At 40.7% G+C, this 26,733-nt stretch overlaps 1 protein-coding gene across 1 annotated transcript in view; it reads left to right on the top strand.

Annotated features, from left to right (window-relative positions):
- Positions 1-26,733, top strand: part of PLXDC2 (plexin domain containing 2) — a 520,641-nt gene that overhangs the window by 353,364 nt on the left and 140,544 nt on the right. Inside the window, exons 5-6 of the mRNA XM_075552462.1 lie at positions 12,164-12,286; positions 17,259-17,377. Of these exons, the coding sequence (XP_075408577.1) occupies positions 12,164-12,286; positions 17,259-17,377 (242 nt within the window). The remainder of the gene's footprint in view (positions 1-12,163; positions 12,287-17,258; positions 17,378-26,733) is intronic.

Here is a 26,733-nt window from a genome sequence, read left to right on the forward strand (position 1 = left end):
TGTCACAGACTGCTTCCTAGAAACCAGTAGTTAGCATGCTCACAGAACGTTCAGGAATGTTGCTCCTCTTCCTTCTCCTCATCTTCCTCCCTCCCAGTGAGCATTGTTGTGTACTAGCCACACGTTTATGCAGAGGAATCCTGTTGCATAACTTGTCATAACTTTCAATTTTCAAATTAGCAGTTAGTGCCACCAATCATTTTGGGGGGAAATTGCTAACTGAGTCACAAGCAAGTATTTGTCTTACAGAGAATCATTTACAGGATATGCGGAGATGTGGTTACTTCATCACACAATGTATGTGGAAAATGCAATTTGCCTTTTGCTCAGGTTTCCTTTGCCTGCCCCCAGCCAGGTGTCCACTATCAACACTGTGCGAGGGACCAAACAGTAACCACAAATCTCGCCCAGTTGAATAACTCCATTTTTCTTAAGTAGCAATGGAACATATCAAATGTAAGGCTAATGAAGAACTGTTCTCTACATCCTTAATGAGAAACAGAACACATATTTCAGGTCGGTGATAAGTTACATACACTACTGTTATTTGTACTCTAAGGGCAGCTTTTAACTGTAAATGGTCAATGGTCTTCAGGCACACTTTTCTTCTTTAAATTCTCCTCCAGAGTAGAAAATATCAGCCAAAAATGATGGAGACTGTTGTATGAAGCACTTTACATATTAAAATTTTCACAGAATATTTCACTGACAATGAGAGCATCTTCAGACTTTAAAATAAATGTTATCATGACACAGTTGAACAAAACAGGTGTTTGTAACCAATAAGAGGTTCTTATTTTTACAAAGTGTTTAATTCCATCGGACTGTAAAGAAAGATCTGTCAAGGAACGATTGGGGACCTTAGTTTAAGGGTTTTATGTGATCTATTGCCTGAAAGTTATGGTATTTAATGGTGGGCCTTAACTCAAGCTAGAAAAATACACACAAACCTATATCGTATCATTTGGGGGCTAACACACACTTTTAAAGACCTGTAATAACCTCTAACATAAATCCAAAATAAACTCACTTATTAGACATGAAAGATTTCAATGGTAAAAACTGGTTTTCAGCATGTTTTTGTTTTAAACACTATGTTCAAGTGCTTTTCCTGTATCAACCATAACTCGATGGTTTTAGTCAAATTACACCACTGCTTTACAGAGAACAAAAATGCCAAGAAATTAAGAAACTTAGTCACATGTTGTTCTAAGCTAGCCTGACTAGAGAAACTAATTCACTGATACTCATATATCTGTATATCAAGAAGTACTTATATATCAGGAAAACATACCAGCCCTGTCCATCTGAAGTTCATAAGTCTGATACGAGTCCATAGCCCCTCTTCAGACTCACACAGCCACATTGCAATGATGGTGAATGCAGGAAGGTCACAGGCCTGTAGGTGCAAAGTCTTGTGGATCCAATGGCAGTGGAAGCATCAAAGGGCTCTGGCAGGTATCAAAGTAGCTTGCCAACATTAAGGTGACGGCAGAGAGGGAGATTGCGATTCCCAGGGCCCTCCTTATGAGAAGTTCATGCCCAATAGGAGTCACCATCAGGCAGTAACCCTGATTGAAAGGCTACACTCCATCCCTAGACTTTCATAGCTTCAAGTTGACATGTAAGTATGTAACTCCCACACAACTCAGAAATAATTTTAAATCATGTCTAATGACATTTCGTGCCAGTTTAAATTATTGTGCAGTGGTTTCTAGTAGAGAGGTGTGAATTTTAGCCCAGGGTGCTAAATTAAAAGGGATTGCTACAAGTTTATTACAAACAAAACGCATTTAAATATGCGCCTGCTCTCAGTGAATGGCTGCAGACAAGTCCTTGACGTAGCACACTTTTCCAGTTGACCAGGTAAACTCAAGGCAAAAAAAAAAAAAAAAAGTCAACCCAGAATGATATTATGGTGTCAGTTTTTGGAAATTCTCAAGGGGTAATCGGGATAGATTTTCTCAAAAGACAAAGGCACTGATGGGGGCCATTGTGATAAAGTGTAGAGAACACTGAAGTTGAGCCAAGGGAATTCTTTTTTCTTTTTTTTTTTAAATCATTTTATTGGGGGCTCGTACAACTCTTATCACCACCCATCCATCCATCCATCCATTGTGTCAAGCACATTTGTACATTTATTGCCATCATCCTTCTCAAAACATTTGCTTTCTGCTTGAGCCCTTAGTATCAGCTCCTCATTTTCCCCTCCCTCCCTCTCCCCTTTCCCCCATGAACCCTTGATAATTTATAAATTATTATTATTTTGTCATATCTTATACCATCCGACGTCTCCCTTCACCCACTTCTCTGCTGTTCATCCCCCAGGGAGGAGGTTATATGTAGATTCTTGTAATCAGTTACCCCTTTCCCTCCCCCCTCCCGGTATCGCCTCTCTTACCTCTGATCCTGGAGGGATCATCTGTTCTAGATTCCCTATGTTTCCAGCTCCTATCTGTAGCACTTTACATCCTCTGGTGTAGCCAGATTTGTAAGGTATAATTGGCATCATGATAGTGGGCAGGGAGAGGAAGCATTTAAGAACTAGAGGAAAGTTGTATGTTTCATCATTGCTACATCACACCCTGACTGGCTCGTCTCCTCCCCGCGACCCTTCTGTAAGGGGATGCCCAGCTGCCTACAGATGGGCTTTGAGTCCCCACTCCACAACCCCCTCTTTCACAATGATAGGATTTTTTGTTCTTTGATTCCTAATACCTTATCCCATCGACACCTCATGATCACGCAGGCTTGTGTACTTCTTCCATGTGGAATTTGTTGCTTCTCAGTTAAATAGCCGCTTGTTTACCTTCAAGCTTTGAAGATCCCAGACGCTATATCTTTTGATAGCCGGGCATCATCAGCTTTCTTTGCCACATTTCCTTATGCACCCATTTGTCTTCAGCGACCATATGGGGAAGGTGAGCACATGTGATATAGATTTTTGTTCTTTGAAGAAGCACACCAGCCTGTGTGATCACAAGGTGCTGAAGGGGTCAGTTTCAGGGGATTATTTTTCCATTGTGACTCTGTACTTCCTCCTTCTCTGAGGGTAGGAAGGGCTGTTCTACCAGGATTGCTTGGGATTTCCGACCCCTTCCACCTGCATCTCTGACCCCGCCCACCCAGCCTTCAGTTGGTTTCCCAAAGTAAAGAACACTGAAAGGAGACTTGATCTGAGCCCTCTGAGGATGACAAGACTGCCATTTGAACACAGTGTTAAAAGGAAGAGCTCAGACGACTTCAAGGAAGGGACAGAGAGATGTAAATAGCGTTTTTAGAAGTCTGTAGACCTACACGGAGGACAGGTTAAGAAACAACAGCTTCACGTTCTGATATTTTTGTTTGATGGAGGCATTTATGATTTTGTAGCCATGCTTTTTTAAAACTTATTTTCATATGTATAAAATAGCCAAGTAAGGACACAGAGGCTGCAGCAATACAGAAACCACTCTGTTCTAAGATGTGTGGTAGCTAATGAATAGATGATTCGACTCACTGGAGAGGGCCTGGCTGTGTTGGCAGCTGTGCTCCACCCGCAAGGTCAGCAGATCCTCCAGAGCAGGGGGCCTCAAACGTTTTAAACAGGGGGCCAGATCACTGTCACTCAGACCTATTTAAGGGTCGAACTATAGTTTTGAAAAAAAGTGTGAAAAAATTCCTATGCACACTGCGCATATCTTATTTTCAAGTAAAAAAACAAAAGGGGGGAAAAACATCTGGCAGGCCCGATAAATGTCCTCAGTGGGCCGCATGTGGCCCACAGGCCATGGTTTGAGGCCCCCTGCTCCAGAGAAAGGGCTGCTCCCATTCAGAATTGGAGGACTGAAGTGGGTTTGGCTTTGGGGTTGAGGAACACCTCCAAATAGCACCAAAGGCCATCTTGTAGACTGTTCAAGAATCAATCTTTTGCTGTAAGGAGACTGAAAACCACTGTTTTCCAGACTGTCTTAGGATGACATGTGCACACCTTCACATAAACAACCACAATGGGGGGAACAGAGTAAGGAAGGAAGAACATGTTTCTAGCTATTTTCCTTTTGAGTCACTGAATGGTAAGCAAATGAGATAGTTAAGGGTTATTGTGCCAACCTGGCCAATGAACACATGTGGGGTTAATTAAAGGGCGGAGGGATAAATGGCTCAGTGAGGTCACCTTTCTAGTTCTCAGTCTCTTGCTTTCTGATGGTCGGACCAGGGTGCAGCTGCCTTAGCCAGTTCCCTGCTTCAGCTGACAAGGCTCACTTCCTGCACGACATCCCCAAGGAGAAGCAGCATGGGCCTATCCTGGGTGCTGGAGCAGCCGTGTGGAGACCCCTGTCAGCATTGCATTGCTTACATGCTCACTGATTCGGCTTTCCTCCTGCAGTTGTGTGTTTTGTGAGATTGAAGAGGACTTTGTGGATTGGTGCCAGACATATGGGCTAATGTTAGACATATGGGCTTGGGCAGCACTGGGTTGGGATGTTTTCTTGATGTGCATTTACCCTTTATATAAAACTCTCATACATATGAGTTTCTGTGATTTGTTTCCATAGTTTCCCCAGACTAACAAACTAAAGATATATATAAAAGAACATGTTAAATCATTAAAGAACATAGATACTCTTTACATATATATATATATATCCCTCTTATATATATACACTCATATATATACTCTTTAATAAGTTAATATATTGTTCGTCTGAGTATTTAATTATATAGGTTTATAAATATTACACACACACACATATATATCCATTAACAGTTATGTCAGAAATCCATAGGGGCAGTTCTACTTTGTCCAATAAAGTTGCTATGTACACACACATATTCAACCATAAATGTATGTAAAACCAAAACCAAATTCATTGCCATCAAGTCGATACCAACTCATAGCGACCTCACAGGACAGGGTGGGCATGCTCCTGCCCGTTGCCGATGCTGTAACTCTTTACAGGAGTCGAAAGCCCAGTCTTCCTCCCATGAACCAGCTGGTTGTTTCCAGTGACAGAACTTGAGGATAGTGGCTGAACACGGCAGGATGGAGCCAGCAAGGCCCCTCTTATAAACATATGCAGATATTTATATAAATACGTGCATAATCTTAAAAAGGAGGAAGTTTTAATACTTGTAGAAGTTTAAGGTAGAAGACTGCTTCCTATCCTGAGAGTAAATTTTTCCTGACAGTTTGCAAGTAGTTTACTAATGTTTTGAAAGGCACAGTACTGTTGATGGATCTCAAGTCTTCATTTCATCAGAAATACATTGAATCACAAAATTAGCCAACACTATAAGGTAATAAGAGGAAGCAGAGAAAGATGGCCATACCGAACCAAACCAGACATATTCTGGCTGAGGTGTACTTTTTGTTCTTTAAATCTCTTGACAGGGAAAAAAACATCATTTCAGACTTTTGTAATAGCTGGTTTATGAAAATCAAATGCCTTTCAAAATAATTCCACTGCTTGGCTTCACTTTATGTAAGTCTATTCAGAAAATCCTCAACATGGCTGTGATTTAGCCAGACTTGCGTCTGGATCTCATTCTTCACCCTTGCTCCTTGCCAGAGGATGTCGTATTGACTTAGCTTGCACACATATTGATTAATTGACTGATGCTCTCAGTTTAGTGGTCCAATAATATCATTATTCTTTTATTTGATAAGAGTGGTTTTGCTCTGCCTGATTCGATGAAACAGGCACACATGCTTTAGCTGTGAAAATCTTCATTTTTCTGGCTCCTGTGTAAAGCAACCTCTGAAGCAACAGGGAGGAAAGTGTTATATTTCAAAATTAGCATGGCAAGACTGTTTCCTGGAGATGCTTAACTTAACTTTCCCTCTTCAGCTGCCTGGCTCTGGTAGGGTTGGACATTAATACTGACCAGGTTAGCTTTCCTGACTGTTTACACACTATTCTTCACGATGAACATGTGGCCTTTGTGTTGGAAACATTGTCGAAATTCTATACCATTCACATATTCCATGTGCCCAAATTAAAAAGATTCCATTCAAAAGGGAATGAAATATTTATTTTGAAAATCATACATTCCATCTCACAATCTAGAAAAAAGAGTCAAATGTGGTATTACGCGTAAAAATAAAAGTAAACTTGCTCTCAATATTTAAGAAAGACCTCAGCTTTCTGGAATGTTTTTAGATTGGAGTATCCTTTTCTCACTAGAGAGAAGCAGTAGCCGGGGCTCTCTGCTGTGATGGCTGGGCCATTCCATGATGATTCATTTTGGCGAGTTTCTTTTGTCCACAGTCTTGACCCAGCACTTCAGCTCCGCTGCACTGTATGTGATTTACACGTCTTCAAGTCACAAACAACTGTGTGTACGGGTCTCCTGCCTTGACCTTTACAACCACGTCACCATCATAATAATACTTTTAAAACAAGAAAAGCACATCAGGACTAGATAAATATAATCTCACACAGACTCTTCCACAAAGATTTCTTTCCTTGTAAAATAAATATTATTGCGTGCAATGGAATGAAACGCTGCCCACGCCTGTATTCTCCTGAAATCATTCTTACGCTTGAGGTCATCAATGTAGCCACTGAGACAGTCCATCTTATTGGAGATCTTCGTGCTTTGTGCCACCATCAGAGCCTTTAATGTTGATGTTTCATCGAAATAATGTTTTCTCTCTGATAGTGTCAAATCATATTACCCAGAATTTAAGATACAGCACTCTAAAACATTATATGCTAAATTTTCAAAGCATATTTTAAATTATGCTAAAATCTTGACTTAAAAATTTAAAAAACAAAGCAAAAATTAAAAACAGAATTTTAGAGCAGTGATTCAGTTCCTGGAAACAGCAGCTTTGGAGTGAACTTGATTGCAAAATCCCAAAACTGAACAGTCATAATCACTAGCTCTGTGACCACAGGAAAGCCACATTTCTCTGCTCTTATAGTGAGCAACTCGAGAGCGAAGTGACTCCTTATAGTGGAACTTGGAATTTGATCCTTAGCTTCCTACTGGTGAAGGCAAAAAAGAAATACAGTGTATTAGCTAGGAAGTGAGCCAGAGAATAAAACAGACCTGCCTCTCATATTGAACCCTCGCCATGAAAGTTCCTAAAAATCTTGGAAAGTATGGTCTACAAGCTTCTTATGACTTGTCATATGGTCAGATGATTCTTATTTAAACCAGAAGCCCACAGTGAACAAAAGAGAAATTTTATGAATAACCATTCTGGTGGTTATAAAGATATTTGAAATAACCAATTAAATATATAATTAAAAATGAACAAGCGAATGGGCACAGAAATGCTATTGTTTGTCCTCTATAACTGGACATACCCACAAAAATAAAATAAAATAGAGGCAAATGTCTAAAGGAGTGTTTATATTTGTAAGGGGTATTTATTTTGAAACTTTGTAAAAGTTAGTTGCATGAAAGGAGTGTTTAACTTCCATAGCTGGATCTTACCCAACACCTAATTACTCTACACAGTTTTCAGCAGGCCTGTAGGGGTTCTCAGTCATTAACTACTGCTGCGGTGATATTTTTAAATTTAGGGATATAAACGAGCCAAACAGAGACTTCAAAGATCGGCTCAAGCAGACATAATAAGAAAAAAAATGTGCAAATATTTGCATAAGGAGAAAAGAAAAGGAAATAACACAGAAGGCATTTCTCAAGCTGATGGAACAAAAGAAAACTTCAAATCTTTGTCCTTTTAAAGATATGGACAAAATATTAACCACCTTCAAAGCCTCAAACGACAGTAGAAGGAACTCAAAGTTACTAAGCTAGAAATATTTGGTTACCATTCACTCATCCATATTGAAGGAAGAAAGAAAATAAAAAACCCAACTCCAGGAATTGACATACTAGCAATGGAGGTATTTCAGCAAATAGAATAAATATTGGAAGCGCGCACTCACCCGTGCCAAGACTTTGGAAGACTGCAGCCAGGTCAGCTGACCGGAGAGACCCATGTGGGTGCCCATTCCTAAGATAGGTTTTCCTACAGGATGTGGAAATTGTTTGGCAATGTCTTTCATATCATGTGCAAGTAATATTTCATTGAAGACAATTAATTGTTGTAGCAGTGGCCCAGGAGACAACTGTAAAACAGTCAAGCCTCGAACCGTTAAAAGCTTGTCAGGTGACGCCCCAACCCCCACCATGCACATTGGGCCCAATTTGATTTTCAACATTTTCTGGGTTTTTTTGTTTGTTTGTTTGTTCATATTGGGGTTGGTCTCATATGTGTTCAGTCTATGTGTTCAGTCATTGGGATCATCCTCTTGAATTTGTGTTATATGCTTTTCTGGTTCACGGTGTTTGAAACCCAGGATTGATGAGCCCATAGGAACAGTAGGTAGAAAAGGGCTACTATTGGGGGATATGGTGGTGAGGGGTTGGGGTAAAAGGGAGCCAGTGTCAAGAAGTTCAGGAAGGAAAATAATTTTTGGAATCTGATTGAGATAGCAGTTGTACAATAGTGCTTGATGTGATTGAGCTATAGAATGATGTGATATATATAATAAATCCAATTTTTAAAAAGTTCAAGTCAGATTCAGAAGATGATGTGGAACTCAGCGTTCAGGAGAGACTAGCAGGAAAAAGAAATGTTTATTTTCCTTTTATTAGCTGTTCCCATGCATTCCATTGGATGGATCTTAACAATACTATGGATACTATCGTCAAGAACGGGAATTCTATGACACTTACTTGTGCCCATGGGAAACCTGTACTTAGAGGCAATTGTTCGAACAGAACCAGAGGAGGCAGCATGGTTCAAAACCAAGGAAGGTGGGCTTCAGTGTTGTATCCTTTCACCATGCCCAGTCAGTCTGTGTGCTGAGCAACTAATCTGAGAGACGAGACTATGAAGAAGAATGGGGCATGGGATCAGAAGCAGGCTCAGTAATGACCTTCAAGGGACAGATGACACAACTTGCTAGCTGAAAGGGAAGAGGACAAGAGGCATGTATGTGTGACCTCAAGGACTGCAGCCTTAACCCTATAACACCTGAATTTTTAATTTCAGGTGGAAATTTTTGTTTTTATTCTTTACTTTCATAGTTATCAATATATATTAATATATACATTTTGATTAAACATTACAAAAATGTCACGCTCAGCATTATAGGGCTAAGTATGGATTCCAACTCAACGAAAGGAGAACAGACATCTTCACAACTGAACTAGACAGCATCCACATAAACAGAGAAAAGACTGATGTTTTCAAGGTTCTACATGATTTTTCTCAGATCCACCATCAGTGCTCAGGGGAGCTGCGGTGAAGAAATCAAACACCATCATGCTTGAATCTGAGGAATCCTATGTGCCCAACCCAGCCCATGGTAGTTTCAGTCCCGTCATATGAATACGAAGGCTGGGCCGTGAATAAGGAAGCTTGCAGAAGGATGAATGCATTTGAATTTTGGAGGTGGGATTAGTGGTTTTACTCATCGGGCTGCTAACTGCAAGATAAGTAGTTCAAACCACCAGCTGCTCCCCTGGAGAAAGAGGGAGTTTCCCCACCTCACAGTCTCAAAAACTCACAAGGGCAGTTAGTTCTTGCTCGTCCCACAGGGTAGCTTTAAGTCGGCATCCAGTCAATGGCAGTGAGTTTGGTTTTTGTTGTTGTTTTGGTTAGCCAAAAAAAAATAAGCAAATTTGTTTAGGATAAAGTACTTCTAAGAAGCTGGAATGATCCTTAGAATCGAGAATAGGTAGATGTTGGCTCGTGTCCTTTAGGCACGAGAGACGGAGGGATCTGTTCCTGGAAAAGAACTTCATGTTGGTGAAAGGAGAGGGTCAATGCACTGGACATCGTGGCTACAATACATAGACTCAGACACGGCGAGGATTGTGAAGGTGGCATTGACCTTGGTAATGTTTTCTGTTGCCCATGGGGTCACTATGAGTGTGGGAAGCAACTTGATGGCACCTGACATCAGAAATGTAGGTAGCAGGCAATAGGAAACATTTACATCTCCATCACTAAAAAACTACCCTGAGAGACCGATGGCAATTGTTTTTCATGTGATCGGGCTAAGCAGAGCAAAACTGCTATGAATGAGCAAAATTGAACCCATTGTATAAGTTAGTGAAAGGTCATTAATTTTTACACTACTAGTAGCAAGAAGCGAGAGCATGGTGTCAGATGAGCTAGGACTTGTAGTGGCTGCTCTCTTAGAATTGCCAATTATTATATATGTCCATGTGATAAGTCAATAATCAAAAATATAACCATATTTAGATATATTTCCATTTTCTTAGTTCCTGGGGGAGGGGGTGTGGAGTGAAGCTCCACCTTGAAATCTGTGTGGAAAATTCTTTCCAGAGGAATAGAAACAGCAATTGATGGTTCCTAGGATCTGAAAACTGTGTTATATGGAATGGAGAGTCATTTTTTGCTGAGACACAGAAGGAAAAGTACATATATGTTAAGTACTTAATGTACATGTCAAGAGACATGATTGTCTGAATCCTGGATGATTATTGCATTTTGCAATTCTAGAATTTCCTCCTGCTTCTTAAGGAGTTGTTTAAGAAAATTGATTTTGTATTGATTTGAAATTACACGCCTGCTTTGAATTTATTGCCCTCTTTACTCTTGAAGTCAAGCAAGACTTCTTCAACTGGTACACAGAGAATAGAAAATAGAGAAATAACTACAGGGAGCTACTTAGCAGAAGACATTTTCAGAGTAAAATTCAATCAGCTTTATAAAAGATAAAATCGATAGAGCTTTCCACATCTTCATGGTAACATCATCAATGCATCGGGTGAGCGTACAAGGGGTAAAAAAGTAGATTTCACACTTTAGAAAAAATAGTGACTCTTCATGTTTTGGCACAGTGGGTTATTAACTTCCAGGTGGGCAGTTTGGCAGGTGATGCAGCATTATGAGCATTAAGAGCATGATTATGAAAATGATGGACTAATGGGGAGTCTAAAAAACTCATCACATTGCCAAAGCAGCATCTTTCATGACACTTGAGCGATAGGAAATTATAAGTGTACTATCATTTTCTTAAGAAGATTCCGACTCACACAGGGCTCCAAGTTGGCCAATCGCCAGAGGTGCAGACAGCCTCCTATTGCTCTCCTTAGACTTGCTGGGAGGTTTGAACCGCTGACCTTGCAGTAAGCAGTTGCACAGTGCCTAATCCATAGCATCACCAGGGTGCCTTGATTTTGGATTTAAATATTACCAAAGGCATGTTCCGATTGCTTTTTAAAGCTTTCTTGCTTGATTTCATTAACTCGCGAAAATAGAAAAAAATGTCTACAGTACCCTTAAGGTGCCAGTCTGCCCGTGGTTGCCTACACATCGTGGAAAATAATTGCCTTTCAATGTATGCATTTCTTTGCATTTATGCACTTAATTGTGTTCCTCTGAGTTGATAGATGAAATTAACTAGAAGACCCTGAGCTGACTTTCCATATCGGCAACTAGAAACCTTTCAGACAGGAAAGCAGTATAGGATGATTTGTCATCAAGATTCTGCAAAGTAATAATCCCAGGATGCATAAAGGAGAGTTGGTTAGAGTTGTAACCTAGGAAGTATTGAGAGGGAATCTGAAGTCTTCCATAGTAAATGCATTCCCATTATTCAACTGCTAGGAAAGGTGGGCATGGCTTCAGCAATCTGAAAAATACTCAAATTTTCCCCTGACTGCCTAGCTTCATTTCAGCTTTCGAGAAAAATATTAACATATTTTCTATGATTTAGTGTTAAAGTCGTGCTCGTGTGGTTTCCAACATCTTTTGAACTGAAATTTTAATGGAAGAAACAGCAAATAAGCAGCAAGAACATGAATAATTTGTAGAAAGTATATATATGGTAGGTTAGTGTTAAAATAGCAGGGCATTAATAAAGGCAACTAGAATGTTTGAATTGCTTATTTTACCATTTACTCATTTTTGTTTTATGATGTCTTGAAAGTCATAATCCCTTTTTGCACAGTTAAAATAGCACTTTTTTTACATAACTGATTGACGAATCGACAAGACACTTCCAATTCATATAAGGATTAATTTGTTCCCAAATCACTTTAGTTCATTAAACATGAATTTGTTTTCTTTTATTGCCTACAATGTTATTTTCAAAATCTGGCCATAATAATGTTGCAAGTATTTTAATTGCGATGTTCTCTTGCCTTCTTTTCTTAACGTAGTTTCTGTTTTTCATCATTATAGGTTTTATATACACTGGAGAAGTGGTACATCGAATGCTGACAGCCACGCAGTACATCGCTCCCTTAATGGCAAACTTCGATCCCAGTGTGTCCAGAAATTCAACAGTCAGATATTTTGATAACGGTATGTACAGATTAACCTCTTTTCCTCTCCTTTTCGCTTCTCCTCTCCCACTTTTTTTTTACCTTCACACCCTCCCTTTACTCCCCTCTCTTCCCCTCAGGCCCCGTTTCTTTCTTTTCTTAAGGACAGTCTGCTTCCTTAAAGTTTTCCAATCACACACCCCCCTGACAGCAGTTCTGCTCTGCCCTGCAGGGTTGCTATGAGCCAGAATGAGCTCAGTGGCATTGTAGCTTTCTGAGAACACTGGTAAAGGAGTGCGTTGCTCTTGACTGCTGTCAGGTCAGTGGGTGAAACCCGCCAGCCGATCCACTGGAGAACGATGGGCAGTCTGCTTCTATAAAGATTACAGCCTGAATGCTCTTTGAGGCAGACTACCCTGTCTCGTTGGCCAGTGTGCACAAAAACGTAATGGGTGGCAACAGGTTCGGGACTTCAGGATACTTTTAAATGTCAAATGAATATTATTGGTAAACTGGATTCTTATATTTTTGTAGAATGGGTTTGCGAATCGCTAATACAAACCCCCTAAGAATGTTTTAAGAAATGTTGAAATCATATTTCCCTGACTTTAAACTACAGAATTGTGCCGAAAAAGATGTCTCGAGTATACTGACAGCGGTCTATTTCTGATATTTCTTTGAGGGATATATATGACACCAAGAAAAAGCCTAGATTATATATCTGACCACTCCCCTCACCTGCCTGTCCCACCTGCCCGCTCCAACACACAAACCCGCTGCCGCAGAGTGAATGCTGGCTCATAGTGTCCTTGCAGGACCCAGTAGACCTGCTCCTTAAGGGTGTCCTCGGCTAGAAATCCTTACAGGAGCAGATTCCTCTTTCTCCTGAGAAGTAGCCAATGTGTTTGAACCAGTGACCTTGCGTTTTCAGCCTAAAGGGTAACCCACTACACCACCAGGTTTCGATTATGTTCCTAGCTTCTACTAAAATCCAAGGAAGACATTTAAACTCTTACAGACACGCTCGATGCTTTCATGTCCACACTGTATTGAAATGCTGGAAGCTAGATATAGAAAAGAAACTCTAAGCGTTTGCTTTGGAAAAATTCAAAGTCAAAATTTTGGTACTTTTCACAGTACAAAATTAGCATTCAATTGCCCGAATTACAAATTAATCACTTAAAATAATAGAAGCATTTGATGGGACTGCCGTTGTTCCTAGTCTTGTCTTATGTCTCATACTCTAGAGGGGCCTTGGCTAGTGAGTGGCACAGACTGGATGGGGGCAGCAGCCTTGAGGGAGTGTCATTTTTCTGAAAGCAATCTTCTGACCAGGGTGATGAAGGCATTTTATAGGAGAACCTGACAAAGAAAGAATAAAATTGAATGTCGTTTAATATACCTGGGGAAATAAAGTTTGCATACCTTGGCAACCAACATGGGATCCACTGTTTGCTGTTGGAAATTGCTGTGGAGTCTGTTTTGACTCATGGAGAGCCACCAGTGTTGAGTGTCGCTGCACTGTAGGATTTGCAAGCCCGGCCTTTGGGATGCGTATATCCACGGCTGTATTTAAGGACCTCTGGAAGGCCTGGAACTATTAACCTTTAGCCAGCAGCAGAGCACCAATGTCTGTACCATTCAGGGACTCCAATTACTAGCCATAATCATACCCCTTCCCTCCTTATTTTTAAAAATTGTGATAATCTATCACCCCACTTTAAAATTATATATATATGAGGTTCTTAGATCCAAGGTTGTTCAAGCAGATTACAAATTAACTGTGGCGGGACAATAACTGGGACTTCATCAGAAGCATTTCCCCTGACCTCCCATATTGAATTACATGAGGATGTGCTGTAAGCAAACAGTAAATGATTTTATAAAAATGGATTATGTCCTAAACTCTCTCACTTACTAGGTGACATTTGGAGCATTTATGGGTGCAGGATTGTGACAACTGCTTAAGTTAGCAACATCAAAACCTTAAAAACATACTAAATAAATCTCCCCACAGTCACATTATATTATCTCACAGCCCAATGTTCCTAATTAGCACCTGGTATTTTAATTTTACTTTTATCTTAATGATTTTTTTAATTCATATGTATTAACCAGGGGTTCTCAACCTTTCTAATGCTGAGAAGCTTTCATACAGTTCCTCATGTGGTGGTGACCCCTCTCCCCAATCATACAATTATTTTCGTTGCTACTTCATCACTGTCATTTTGCTACAGTGATGAATCAGGTGACCCCTGTGAAAGGGCCGTTTTGCCCTAAAGGGGTCATGACCCACAGGTTGAGAATTGGTGCTCCAGTTAGTGCACAGATTCTTTGATAGGAAAATAGCAAATGAAATCCACAGTCATCCATCAGATTTGACCCATAGAGACCCTATAGGACCAAGTAGTACTGCCCCTGCGGTTTCTGAGGCGGTTACTCTGGAGAAGAGCACAGAGCATCTTTCTGCCAAAGAACAGCTTCAGTCACAGCACAGCACGCTATCCTGGAGAACACCAGGCTCCTTTACAAGAGAGGACTCTGAGCGTTTGTAAGAGATCACTATCTGCAATCCCTGGTACCTAGTAGACTCTGGGTAATTCATCAATAATTAAATAGAATATTTACTGTTGAGAATTACTGTAAGATTAACACTCAAATGCACATATGTAACTTTTTTGTAATATCCTCCGTAGCATGGAGAATGAGTTCTTAGAATATAATAGGTGGAAGTTGAGTAATCCTGTTGCCTTGAATGAGTGAAGCACCTTTGAACCTTGTAAGATGCTTCACAAAGTCCTCTTTATGCCATCACAACTTGCTGGAATATTTGTAACTTTCATTGAATCAGATTGTTGACAGAATTCTTAAAGACGGAGATTTCAACCTCTCGTGAAAGTTTCTAGAGACTAGGGAGGCAAAAGCAGATTGAAAGTTTTCTTCTAAGATGATTTACTGATAAGAATCAAACAACCCCATTGCCAGCCACTAGACGGTGACGCATGTACACCGCGTGAGGCCGGGGAGAAGGGCCCAGAGGGCTTCCAAGGCTGGAATTGTGGAGGCAGGTTGCCTGACCAATCGCCAGCAGAGGGGTTGGGGTACACCCCAGACTGCCTCGCACTTACTTCCTGTGCCACTAGACTTCCATAAATTGCAGATAATAAATTAAGATGAAGTGATCAGTTGTATAATCTGATACAGAATTTTAAAAATTGAATCTGTGACCCTCAGTAAGTAGTACGGACTTGTATGCGTTTTTGGATATAACAAGTTGGCATGCATCACTAATCAGATCATTTAGTTGTGGCCTAATGAGCAAGCCGCAAGCATGGAGGAAATCAGCTCAGGTCTAGCGATCAGGTGCGGTGGTGCGCCAGTTTAAGCCGTCTCAGATGAGCTCTTTTCTAATAGCGAGTATCTGGCAGGAGGAGCTGTGCCGCCAGGTTTTTGTGCCTTTCCCCAGGAAAAGGGTAAGGCTGTCAGTCAGGAATCAGGATGGACCCCAGGAAGCCAGGTCTGTGGAGATTCAATTCTTCACCCCATGGATTCTCTAGACAGCCTTTTCCTGCACGGCAGGGCTTTTCAGGTCCAGCGTGTTCCTTTTGTGCTAGCCTCATCGTCCCCCAAATTAAGGGTTACCTGGAGAGTAGGATTTTGGATAAGAGGCTGATTAGAGACCTAAAATAATTCAATATAACCCCCCTCCCCAAACTGCTCCCACTAATCTTCAAATCCTAAAGTTTGGGGGTTCAACATTTTTAAAACAAAAATTAAACTTGAAATTAAAAAATATTTGTTCAGAGATGTAGAACAGTTCTACTCTGTCCCATAGGGTCCTTGTGTGTTGGAATCAATTTGATGGCAGTGAGATACCATCTTGATTCGTCCCCTCCCTTCCCCTCCCCTCCCTGCTGCTTCTTCTGCTTCTGCCCAAATTCACACAGAGCCAGGAGTTGAGTTTTGCACTTTCAGTCCTGGGAGTTACATTTTCTGTACATTTTTTGGTTGTTGTATCACTTTTTTTTAACCAACCAAAATCCACTATTTAGAGCTAAGCAAAAAGTCGTTAACTCTTCCCTTTTCTTTTCTTTTTTTAAGTGCGATGATCGTTAAAACAAGGATACAAATCTTGGTTGCTAACGATTACAGTGCATTTCCATTTCTGAATCGTGTTAACGATTTCCTAGTAGCACTGCTGATGAAGTCCTCAGAATCTCGTCTGCTGTGTTGAGGGGTCTCCCCGTGTTCTTCTGGGGCTTCCAGAAATCTTAGCCTGCAGCTCCTTAAGCTGCCTTGCAGCCTCCTGGAAGCAGTGCAACAAAGACAGACATGCAGGCATTGTGAATCAGAGAAGAAAGCCCTCTGCGTCCAAAGGGACTTCTTCAGTGTGAAAAAGTGGAATGCTCAAGGGTGGAAAAGTCATTTCCAGGTCTTTTCTAAGTCGTTCTAGTGTAGAACGTGTTCCTTTCTCTTTCCGCATTTGTCAGAAGTGTTTGAAGTCCATGCGGGCCACATGGGCTGCATTTTGAAAGTGGCCCACAGGAACTTAAGCAGACAGTATCCATTAGCATTAATGAAATTCCTGAGGCAACAGTCCCCCACACTGGGTTCAGTATTAACCTCAGTATGGGGTTAGGTTTTTTTTCCAAGTAGTTAGACTATTCAATTCTTTGAAAATAACGCAAACAGTTTTCAATAACAGAATACCAATTGACCGGATATAATCCAAATGTACAACTCCTGCATATGAAGTGTGTGTGTGTATATATATATTACAGTACTGAATACTTTTACACTACAATATATATACACACTGTTCATAATAGGTATATTGCATACATACTGTAGTATAGATAAGTATATACATATAGAGTATCGATGAGTATATATATATATATATATATATATATATATCTACATATGTATGTCACTCTTACCAGAATCGATCGGTCGGTATGTTTCGCTCACTGAGTCGTTTTCCTTTGTTCCAATGTTTCCTGCTGGTTCAGGCACAGCGCTGGTCGTCCAGTGGGACCACGTGCACCTCCAGGATAATTATAATCTGGGAAGCTTCACGTTCCAGGCAACCCTCCTCACGGATGGGCGCATCGTCTTCGGATACAAAGAAGTATGTGGTAGCTTCCTATCTTCCTTCCCTCCCTCCCCACCTCACTTTCTGCTCTATATTTTATCTCAAGGGCTCCAGAAAGGAGCATCTTGTGGTCAGGAATGTCAACATTATTTGAATGTCATGGTTTCTTTTGTTTGATAATAATCTTTTTATTCATTTTTTAATATTATGGGGTGTAAATAAGCAGGGTTCATTTTTTACATCCCTTAGGCTTTTTTGTTTATCATGATGTTATTTTCATTCTTGGGTATTTCTATGCAATTTTCAAATGAAACGATGCCCAATTTGGAGGAATTTCTTACCTAAATCAAGTTTATTTGCCTATCAATATATGTGACATGTTTTTTTCTAATTCCAAATGTATTAGTAGTCATGAAAAACTTGGGTGACCCAGTACCCAAAGTTTTCCAGAACAGCTGAATCCCTAATCCCCTGGTCAGTGTTTATTGTAGCCAGAGAGGAAGAATTGACTGGATATATAAGTGGCGAAAGAATAGAGGGATTTAAACTTGCTATTTGTTTTGTCTTTCCGAGTTGATAAACTGAAGAATGCTGACGTACAAATGGTTCCCTGAAAGTTACACAAGGACCAGACTAGACACATAACACCTTTAATTTTGTTCTCTATTGACACTGCAATTAAGATTTATTAGACAACTTCAAAACTCATGGGGAGGAAAACAGGGAATCTAGGGACATAGTTAAAAAGTAAACTTCAGGGGCGATATTTAAAGAGTCACGTGTCACAAGAGAAATTGTAACAGGGGACATTGGTAATTGATATTTTTACTATCAGTATTTATAATAATAGAGGCTATACCGTCTTTTCAAATAAGCAGATACTTTTTCCCTTGAATAATCAATTCTTGGTTATAGCAAGCTTATTGTTAATAATCATAACATCATTTCTTTGAGCAAATCTATTGATCAAATTATCTACTCTAAAAGGTACTGGATAGTTCCCTTTCAGTCACATCAGCCACTGATTTTGAACTCTGTAGCCATGCCAGATGGTTCCACGTGGAAGTTTGCATTTACTTGGGGCGATAGTGTAAACAGGCGATAATGTGGGTCTGCCCTGCTCTGTGTTTCTTTGCCCAGAGCCGTGTTTTCATACCATAACCTCCATGTCCTCACATACCAATCAGTGGAAGCTGAGAGAGTCTCTCAAAGGAACGCATTCATTTCCCGCTTTCACTGTACTCAAACGAACTGCAGGGCAGACAGAGTGGCCTTTTGGAGTGGTGGCTTTCCACTGCTTTAACAGCACTGGTACAGTTCCTGGAAGTTCCCGCGTCTTAAATCCCACGCGCTGTAGGTTTTGTCAGAGGAGAGGTTTGTGGGATCGGTGTGGTCTCGCTTTAGTCTCTACTGTCAAAAGTTGTCTATTTTCCTAGGTGCTCAGGGAATGTCTCCCATTACAGAGTAATGGTTCGCTCTTCCTGTTCTCCCTTTGGTAAAGTTTGCCATTTGAATGTTTTTCCTCCTCTTTATTTTAATCAATGGAAACTTTTCTATTTTGGTTTTCCTGTTTTGTCATGGGGAAATGACAAAAATGAAGCTCAGAGGCAATGCTAATGCTTTCTGGATATTCCCAAAATAGTATCCTATTGAACAAGCTTCCCTCTGTACTCAGAGTTCTAAATCAGTTACTTTTGCTATTTTATTTACCTTAACTCTCCTTTCTCTTTACAAAGCAGGTGGTTATTCTTTTTTCGCATTCTACCATTTATTTTTCCTCATGATTGTTACACATTTCACTTTGCGGAGGCCAGCTTCCATTTGTAAGATTTGCCAGAGAATGTTTCCTTTACATCAAGGCTGAGAATTAGATGCTCTTGACATTTCTAGGAAGGTCTTTATAAGTTCAAATCATAATTCCCTATGTCACAAGATTTCTTAGTCAAGTTACAGAACTAAACTTTTCATAATCATTTATTCCTGACCTGGCCAAATTTACAGACATGATGTTAGATATAGATAGGGAGGCAAATGCTATGCGTCATGTAATAAACTTTTAATAGACTCATGGTCAAAACAAACAAAATTCACTGTCATAGAGCCGATTACAACTCATAGATCACACAAAGTAGATCTGCCCTGTGGGTCTGGAGACGGTAACCCACAGGAAGGGGGCAACCGTGTGTCTCTCCCAACAGAGAGCTGGTGCTTTCAAGCTGCCAGCCTTGCATTTAGCAGCCCAGTGTGGTATGTACCATGCTGCCAGGGCTCCTGAAGACTGGATGCTGGCTTTGATTTAATTCATGAGAAGAAAATTTCTAATCACATTGAAGCCACCAGTAAAGGGCTTGGGTAATTTGTAGATTAAAATTGTGTTATGAATTGGATACATATATTGAAGCAAATTACATGTTTTCCCATGCATGATCTATACCAGTAGTTAATATGATTCCTTATTGTGCCAGCTTCTCATACTAACCAGTCACATGATATCCCTTCAGTCATGTCCCGAATATATTTATTTCTTCAACAGCATACTTGTTCCCCTCATGCAAACGACATACAGAATTGTTGATAAACTAGAAAATACAAAGTAGAATTAAAAAACATTGCTACAAAGTGTGGTGAAGAAACCAAATGGTGCCCAGCTATCAGAAAGTAGTGTCCCAAGTTCAAGGCTTGTCTTAAAGCAAGCAGCCATCTAAGTGATATGTCCCTTAAGTCCACACCGAAGAAACCTACCAGCCTGTGTGATCCAAGGATTTTAAATAATAACATCCAAAACCAAAGGGGGAATACTCTCCCAGCGAGAAAGATGAACACCTGGTTTGTGAAGGCTATGGATGACTTGGAAGCCCCAAATCCACATGCAGTGTTTCTGCACTGATTGAGGCTCCACGAGTTTCCTGTCACCATTGTCCAAGATTGTCAATAGCCTCGCAATCCCAAAAATGATGGTAAAATCGATTATGGCTGATGTAGTGAAGTTCAAAAGTAACCTTCTAACATTCCATCTCCCTTTTGATGCATGTATTTTAAGGCTTTTTTCACTCCGTATCATTGAGTCAATGCTGACTCACAGGGACCCCTGTGGGTCCTGAGACTCTAACTGTCCCACGGGAGCTGCTGGTGGTTTTGAACTGCCCGCTATGCCTACTGCAGCCCAACGCATAACCACTACACTGGGGCTTTGCCGTTGATTTTATGTTTTAGATAACGTTCTGTACATGAAAAAAAGAATACGTAAACCTATAGTGACCATCACTGGATTAATAATAGCCTAGGAGCCCTGGTGGTGTGGTGATGATAAGTTGGGCTGAAAACTGCCAGATCCACAGTTCCAATCCATCAGCCGCTGCACCAGAGAAAGACCGGGTTTTCTACTGACACATAGTATGGTCTCAGACCCCTGAAGGTGCTTGCTTTGAGTTCATATGGACTCACTGGTAGTGATTTGGTTTTGGGGGCATGTCAGGGAAGGTTGGCGGGGTAGAGAGCAAACAACAAGGAGTACAAGGAAGAAATATTCTTTAATTGATTGAGGTGATGAGTACACAACCCTTTTCCATGGAACTGAAATATTGACTTGTGTGATTTGTGAATTGTATGCCAACAAAACTTTATGAAAATGTGTGTTGACCTAGGGGCGTGTTATGTTGAGAAATGTCAGTTTCACATGTTGATATTATTGATTAATAAAGGCTTATATGATTTTGTACCAATAATAATAATTTTAACGTTATCACGTAGGAATTCCAAGCTAACAGTTGACACAATTTCTGGTCTGACCTTTCTGCCTTGAATTTAACTGGCTCGGCAGAGCTTCTGGGAAGCATGGTTTGATTAGATTTTTTTGTTTTTGTTTAAGATACCGTGAAGAGACTAAGACAAGTGTATTATTGAAAGAACTTGCCCGCAGTTGTACAGAGATAGCAGAGGCAGGTTTACATATATTTTGTTGGGAATAAACCCATAAACAGATGAGCTGGCACCTTGAGAGCAACATTTTCTTATTTGCCCTTGGACATTCATTTGTATTTCTGATCATCTGTGCTCCACTCTTAATGGGATGTTTAAAAGAAACGAAGCTACCTATTCACTCATCACACTCGACTTTCTGCACCAACATCAGATTATTCACTGTAACGGTGTGAGGCAAGTGGCAATGGAGACAGACATGTCTGCCTTCCTTATTGCCCAAGGCATGGATTCCATGTGCCTCGGCGATACGAGTCAGGATCAGCAGAATAGGATGCAGTCCCAGGGCTTCTCAGCCAGCAGTCAGGTCCCCCTCTGATTCTCATCCTCTCGGTAACAAGGGAACCACATCTCTCCCACAGCCTTTGTCCCACCGCCAGGTGACCCCTCGGCCTTTATCTACCTAGACCAGGAAGCCAGCCTGCTGTCAGGCTCTCTCACAGTCCCAGCCTTGGGCCCCATAAGGAGAAGGTACCCCACGGTCCTGAAGCTGTTCCTCTGAGTCTCTCTGTCACCGTCGGCGATGTCTCTGGTGTCGGTGGCCTCCACCGCTTTGCATGGAGATCTTGAACCTATTCTTCCAGGACGCAAAGTTTCTCTCTTCTCTTTCCCTACCTCGAAGGATGGCTCACCCCTATAAGCAGAGGAGCAGTAACAAAAACTGACCAATCCCCTGTCATTGGGTGAGACTTACAGAGACTTGGGTACCAGAGCCCTATTAAGAAATTCTGTTCCACCACAACATATTAGTCAGAGGAATAGCAAAGCCATGGATTTTTAAAATAATTATTTCTCCCGGACCTTTCTCTCTATATTGCGTGCTAGGAAATAATTGGTATTTGGTTTTAAATTATAGGGGCTTGATTTTATCCAGCTGTTTATTTTACAGCTACAATGATATCAAAGTCTAAGGAAAATGTCTTTTTCCTTTTTGCTTTTGAAATAGCACCTGTTCAGTTTCAGGTAACCAATTATTTCTTTTATGCAGATTTCATTATCTTATAAAATTAGCCATTTTGTCCCTCATGTATTGACTGTATTAATAAGAGCTAATTTTTAAAGTTGATAATAACAATGTCTAGATGTTCTATGTATCTGTTCCTTTCATTGGTTACTTCTTTCCTCTATTCTTAAAGAAGATCTAGTTCTAGAGTATAGATCTTCTTTAAGGGGTCATGTCCTTTGTGGGAGAGAGGACTAGGTAATGTTTTATTAAATCCTGGTATTGTTTATAAAATGCTAAAGAGATAATAGATGATGTTTTCTATTTTCCTCCAGAGAGAGTTTATTTATTTATTGTTATCTACTTATCTATCTTTCTCTCTATCTCAGACTTTTAGGATGGGTCTAGTCAATTTAATGTTATGTAGGGATAAGTTCATTTAAAACTACTTAACAGTTTTGTAAAGGCTGGTGTGTTTCTGGTTTGCCTTTAGTCTTAGAGTGTCTTAAAGTCTGGAGATTTACTATTAACCGTGTCCTGTAGTCAGTGTGTCTGTCCTTCCGTGCTTTCCCTCTGCTTCAGGAGACTGTCGGAACTTGCGTTGAGCTTCGGGATGGTGAGATTAGTGTCCTCAGAGGAGGGATGGGGGATTCTTTTCTACAATTTCCTTTCCTCTCTTCTGGGATCTTGACCACGCAGGTCTTTGTTCTTTCACATCCATCTGATGCCTGCAACAGATATTTCTGGATTTGAATCATCTTTTCTAGTGGATCTCAGTAGCAAACATGGCCTTCAATAAGTTCATCTGGTACAATCAGAAGTGGAAGTCTCATTCACTTTTATGTACTTGCAATGCCAGTTCCTGGTGGCACCAGCATTAAGCGCTCAGCTGCTAAACCACAGTTTGGAGAGTCAGGCCCATCCAGTGGTTGTCCAAGAGGGAGACTGGCAATCTACTCCTGCCCTGTTTACAGCCATAGCACTCGATGGGTCAGGTCTACGCACACGGGCTTGCTAAGAGTCACAACTGACCCAATGGCACTCAACACGCAAACAGCTTTGGATGAAATCTAACATATATTGAGCTCTTCCTGTATGCCAGGATCACGCCTACGTGTTTACAATTTATCTCGTATAATTCTGACCAAAGAATCAGCTGCTTTATTTTATCATTTACAAGGAAGCTGAAACATGGTGGTTTCAGTCGGGCTGAGATCCGCACGGTAGACGTGGGCTTTTAACTCCCATCAGCAGTTGCAGTCTCAGAAACCCACATTGACTGATGGCCGGGACTTTGGTTTGGTTTGGTTTTTAAACCACTGTGTTAAAATCATGACACAGAGATTCAGCCAAGATCATGTGACTGCAGAGCCCAGCGGTTAAGTTATGTATCATACTGCCTCCTGTGGGTGACTGGGAATTTATAGAGAAGCCATGCCCATTTTATCGAGTGCACGCCATGCTCTCTTTCTTATTCCAAATATTAGAGGAGGTTGGTACAGAGGAACTTTACTCCTTATTACGTAAACTCACTCTGAATTGATGATACCATTTCAGTATGTAAACTTAATGTTCCTTGGTGCACCATTTACCGTTTCTGTGAAGGAATTCAGGATTAATAAATGACCGCTGCCGGTTGTCCATTTCAATGGCCACCTTAATGCATTGAAAAGAATGTCTTTGAAGGCAGATCTGTCTTATTTAAGCTGTAATGCCCCTTCATTAATGCAACCAGCCTTAAAATGACACGGGTTGAACACTTTCCGTACTCGTACAATGTTGCGTGGGGAGAAGAGGCCAAAAAGAACTTGAGAAAGAACTATCATTCACATGTCAAGTATTTTGTGTTCCCTGGCTATCACTATATTTACGAGATAGAAATCCACCGCTAGGGTCGTCCCAACGGTTTGCTTTGTCATACAGGTGACACATTTGCATGTAATACAGTCACGGATGTGTGATACATATCAATATATATTCCACTTATTATTTACAATATATATTTAAAATCTATAATGTACAATCAGTATGTATCTCTATATATCACAAGGTTGAGAAACAGATGGCTGATGAGATGCTGATTAAAATTCTGAAGAAAAAATTATAGGGAAAGGTAGACATGGGTGATTTTCTATTATAGGACTTCCCTGTATTTTAAATGTAGAAAGTATTCAGATTGTATCTTTGTGGTTTTATCTGAGACCCAACCCATCTGCATGCACTTAGTCTTCTCACATGGAAGAGCATCTGTTTACATTTTTTTAAATTTTCATCTTGATAATGATAGATTGAATTGTTCCCACTTTATTGTGTCCTGGTAGCAAGTGCTGCCAGTAACCATTAAGAGGCAGGGAGGGTGGGAAGAAGGCCGGAAGGACGAGTGGAGCCGTGCAGTGAAGAAATCACTGTAGCCATCGGAAACATGCTCATTCTGTCCTTGGCAGTTATGGCATCTCCCATCCTGGGTGCTAACTGACCCAGGAGGCCTCTTGCTCTCCCTGATCCATTCTGAGTGCCTCCCTGACATGTAGGTGGCAGAGCTTCCGAAATCTCGCTCGGGCCCATGGCACATGCTCTTTCACAGGCGTCTTTGATGAGACTCGAACTGTGGTTGACTGTTTCACTAGGTACCACTCTCAATCTGAGGTACCCTACCAGGAGATTTAAAATAAAAATACAAATTTGCATCCTTTTCACCTGCATTTCCACGTGGTCAAACCTGCCTGCGTGGTAAAGGAGTGACGTGCTTAGCTGTCAAAAGCAGTCAGTCCAAAGCCACCGGCCACCCCTCTGGAGCGAAACGTGACAGCCGAGTTCCATAAAGAAACTACTAGAGTCAAAATGGACTTGATGTCACTGAGCCAGGAATGAGATCTCCATGGCATGCGGTGCTGGGGACTACCCACCTCAAAAGGGAGCCCTGGGGACACGAATAATAAACTGTGGACAGAGGGCAGGAGAGATGTTAGCAGTTTGGCCTTGGCCTTCATGTGCGTGAGCTAGGTACCAGTAACTGGACCCAACAGCGGGGTCGAGATGTTTGTGCATTGATAAGTTAATGCTACTCAGGAATGCAGATGGATTTTTATATTTTAAAATTTAACGGAAAAGCCTCTATGCTAGTGTAGTTTTCAGATAACAAATCATTAATACTTTGGCATGTAGGAGTCATTTTGATAACAAAAAGGAGCATGAACTTTAAAAAAAAATAAATAACCATCTTAGGGATTAACGTAGAAGATGGGTCAGATCTTGGAGAAAGATGAGGTAGGAAGTTAAGAGCTGAATATGAACATGAATGAAATAGCTTTTAAAACATATCTATGTATAACCATATGTATAATGTTGATTAACGAAAGCACAAAAATGGTTTTAGGCCAATTCTTTTCCCGTTAAGTTCTGATTGGCATATGAATCAAACTTTTCAACACCTACTGCACAATCAGACGCCCACTGAGATGCTGTGCTTCCTGGCAGATAGAGAGCTGGGCCCCATAATGGAAACAAATGAATATTTTAGCGACGTTTGCAGAGCAAGAACAGTGTGGAAAATAAAATTCCATTACCTCCGACTCAAGTGGCATGCTGTTATCTCTCTGCGTTAGACACAGACAGAAAGTCTGAGTGATAGGGCTTGGGCTGGCCTCTGCTGTCCGAGCAAGATAGCACAATGGGAGAGGGGAGGCCCTGGGCCCCATCTAAAGGGCAGTGTGCACTGCCTGCTTGTGCTTCTGCTCAGACCGTTTTCTGACTTTAATTTTATCTCTCTATTGCACCCCCTTTCTGTTTCTATACTCACTGTGATTCAATATGCCTTTTATTGAAGAATTCATACCAGTCAACTTCTCTGTTCCTTGCAAAATGGAACATAAATGAATATATCTCTTTTATAAAAACAGGCATGTATAAATGCCTGTATAAGCCAAAATGGACCGGAGTGAGTCCTTGTCTCATATCCTCTGGAATGAATGCAATTGCTACACTCATTCTCAGTCACGTATCACTCGATTCAATTCACACAGACCCCCGGTTGAAATGTAAGTTTGCTTCTATGATTTAAACAAAAAAGCAGTGTTTATAGGCACTTGGAAATAATGGAACTATATTTCTTTCTCTCTTTCTTTCTCCCTTCCTTTTTAGATTCAGAGCTTTTTTCTTCTTTTTTTTTTTTTTTTTTTGCTTTTTTCAACTTCAGGTTCTTTTACCGGTATTCCCTGGTAGTCTGGCTTGGGAGATATTATAAGGATGATTGTAAACTTGTACAAAAGACAAAACATAGCTGCTCACATGCAGCACTTATTGGGTATTTATACGTAGACATCTTCCTGGGCCAAGGCTTCTCTGACTTTGATATTTCATCTGCATAGAAAACACAGAATCCTCTGTAGGAGATGTAGGAGAGCCAAGTGACCACCTAACAGACCCCTCCTCCCGCCCCTGTAGCTTTGTTGTAATTTGGATGAGGGGCTGT

The sequence above is a fragment of the Tenrec ecaudatus genome, chromosome 6 (assembly GCF_050624435.1).
Source record: "Tenrec ecaudatus isolate mTenEca1 chromosome 6, mTenEca1.hap1, whole genome shotgun sequence".
Lineage (NCBI taxonomy): Eukaryota > Metazoa > Chordata > Mammalia > Afrosoricida > Tenrecidae > Tenrec > Tenrec ecaudatus.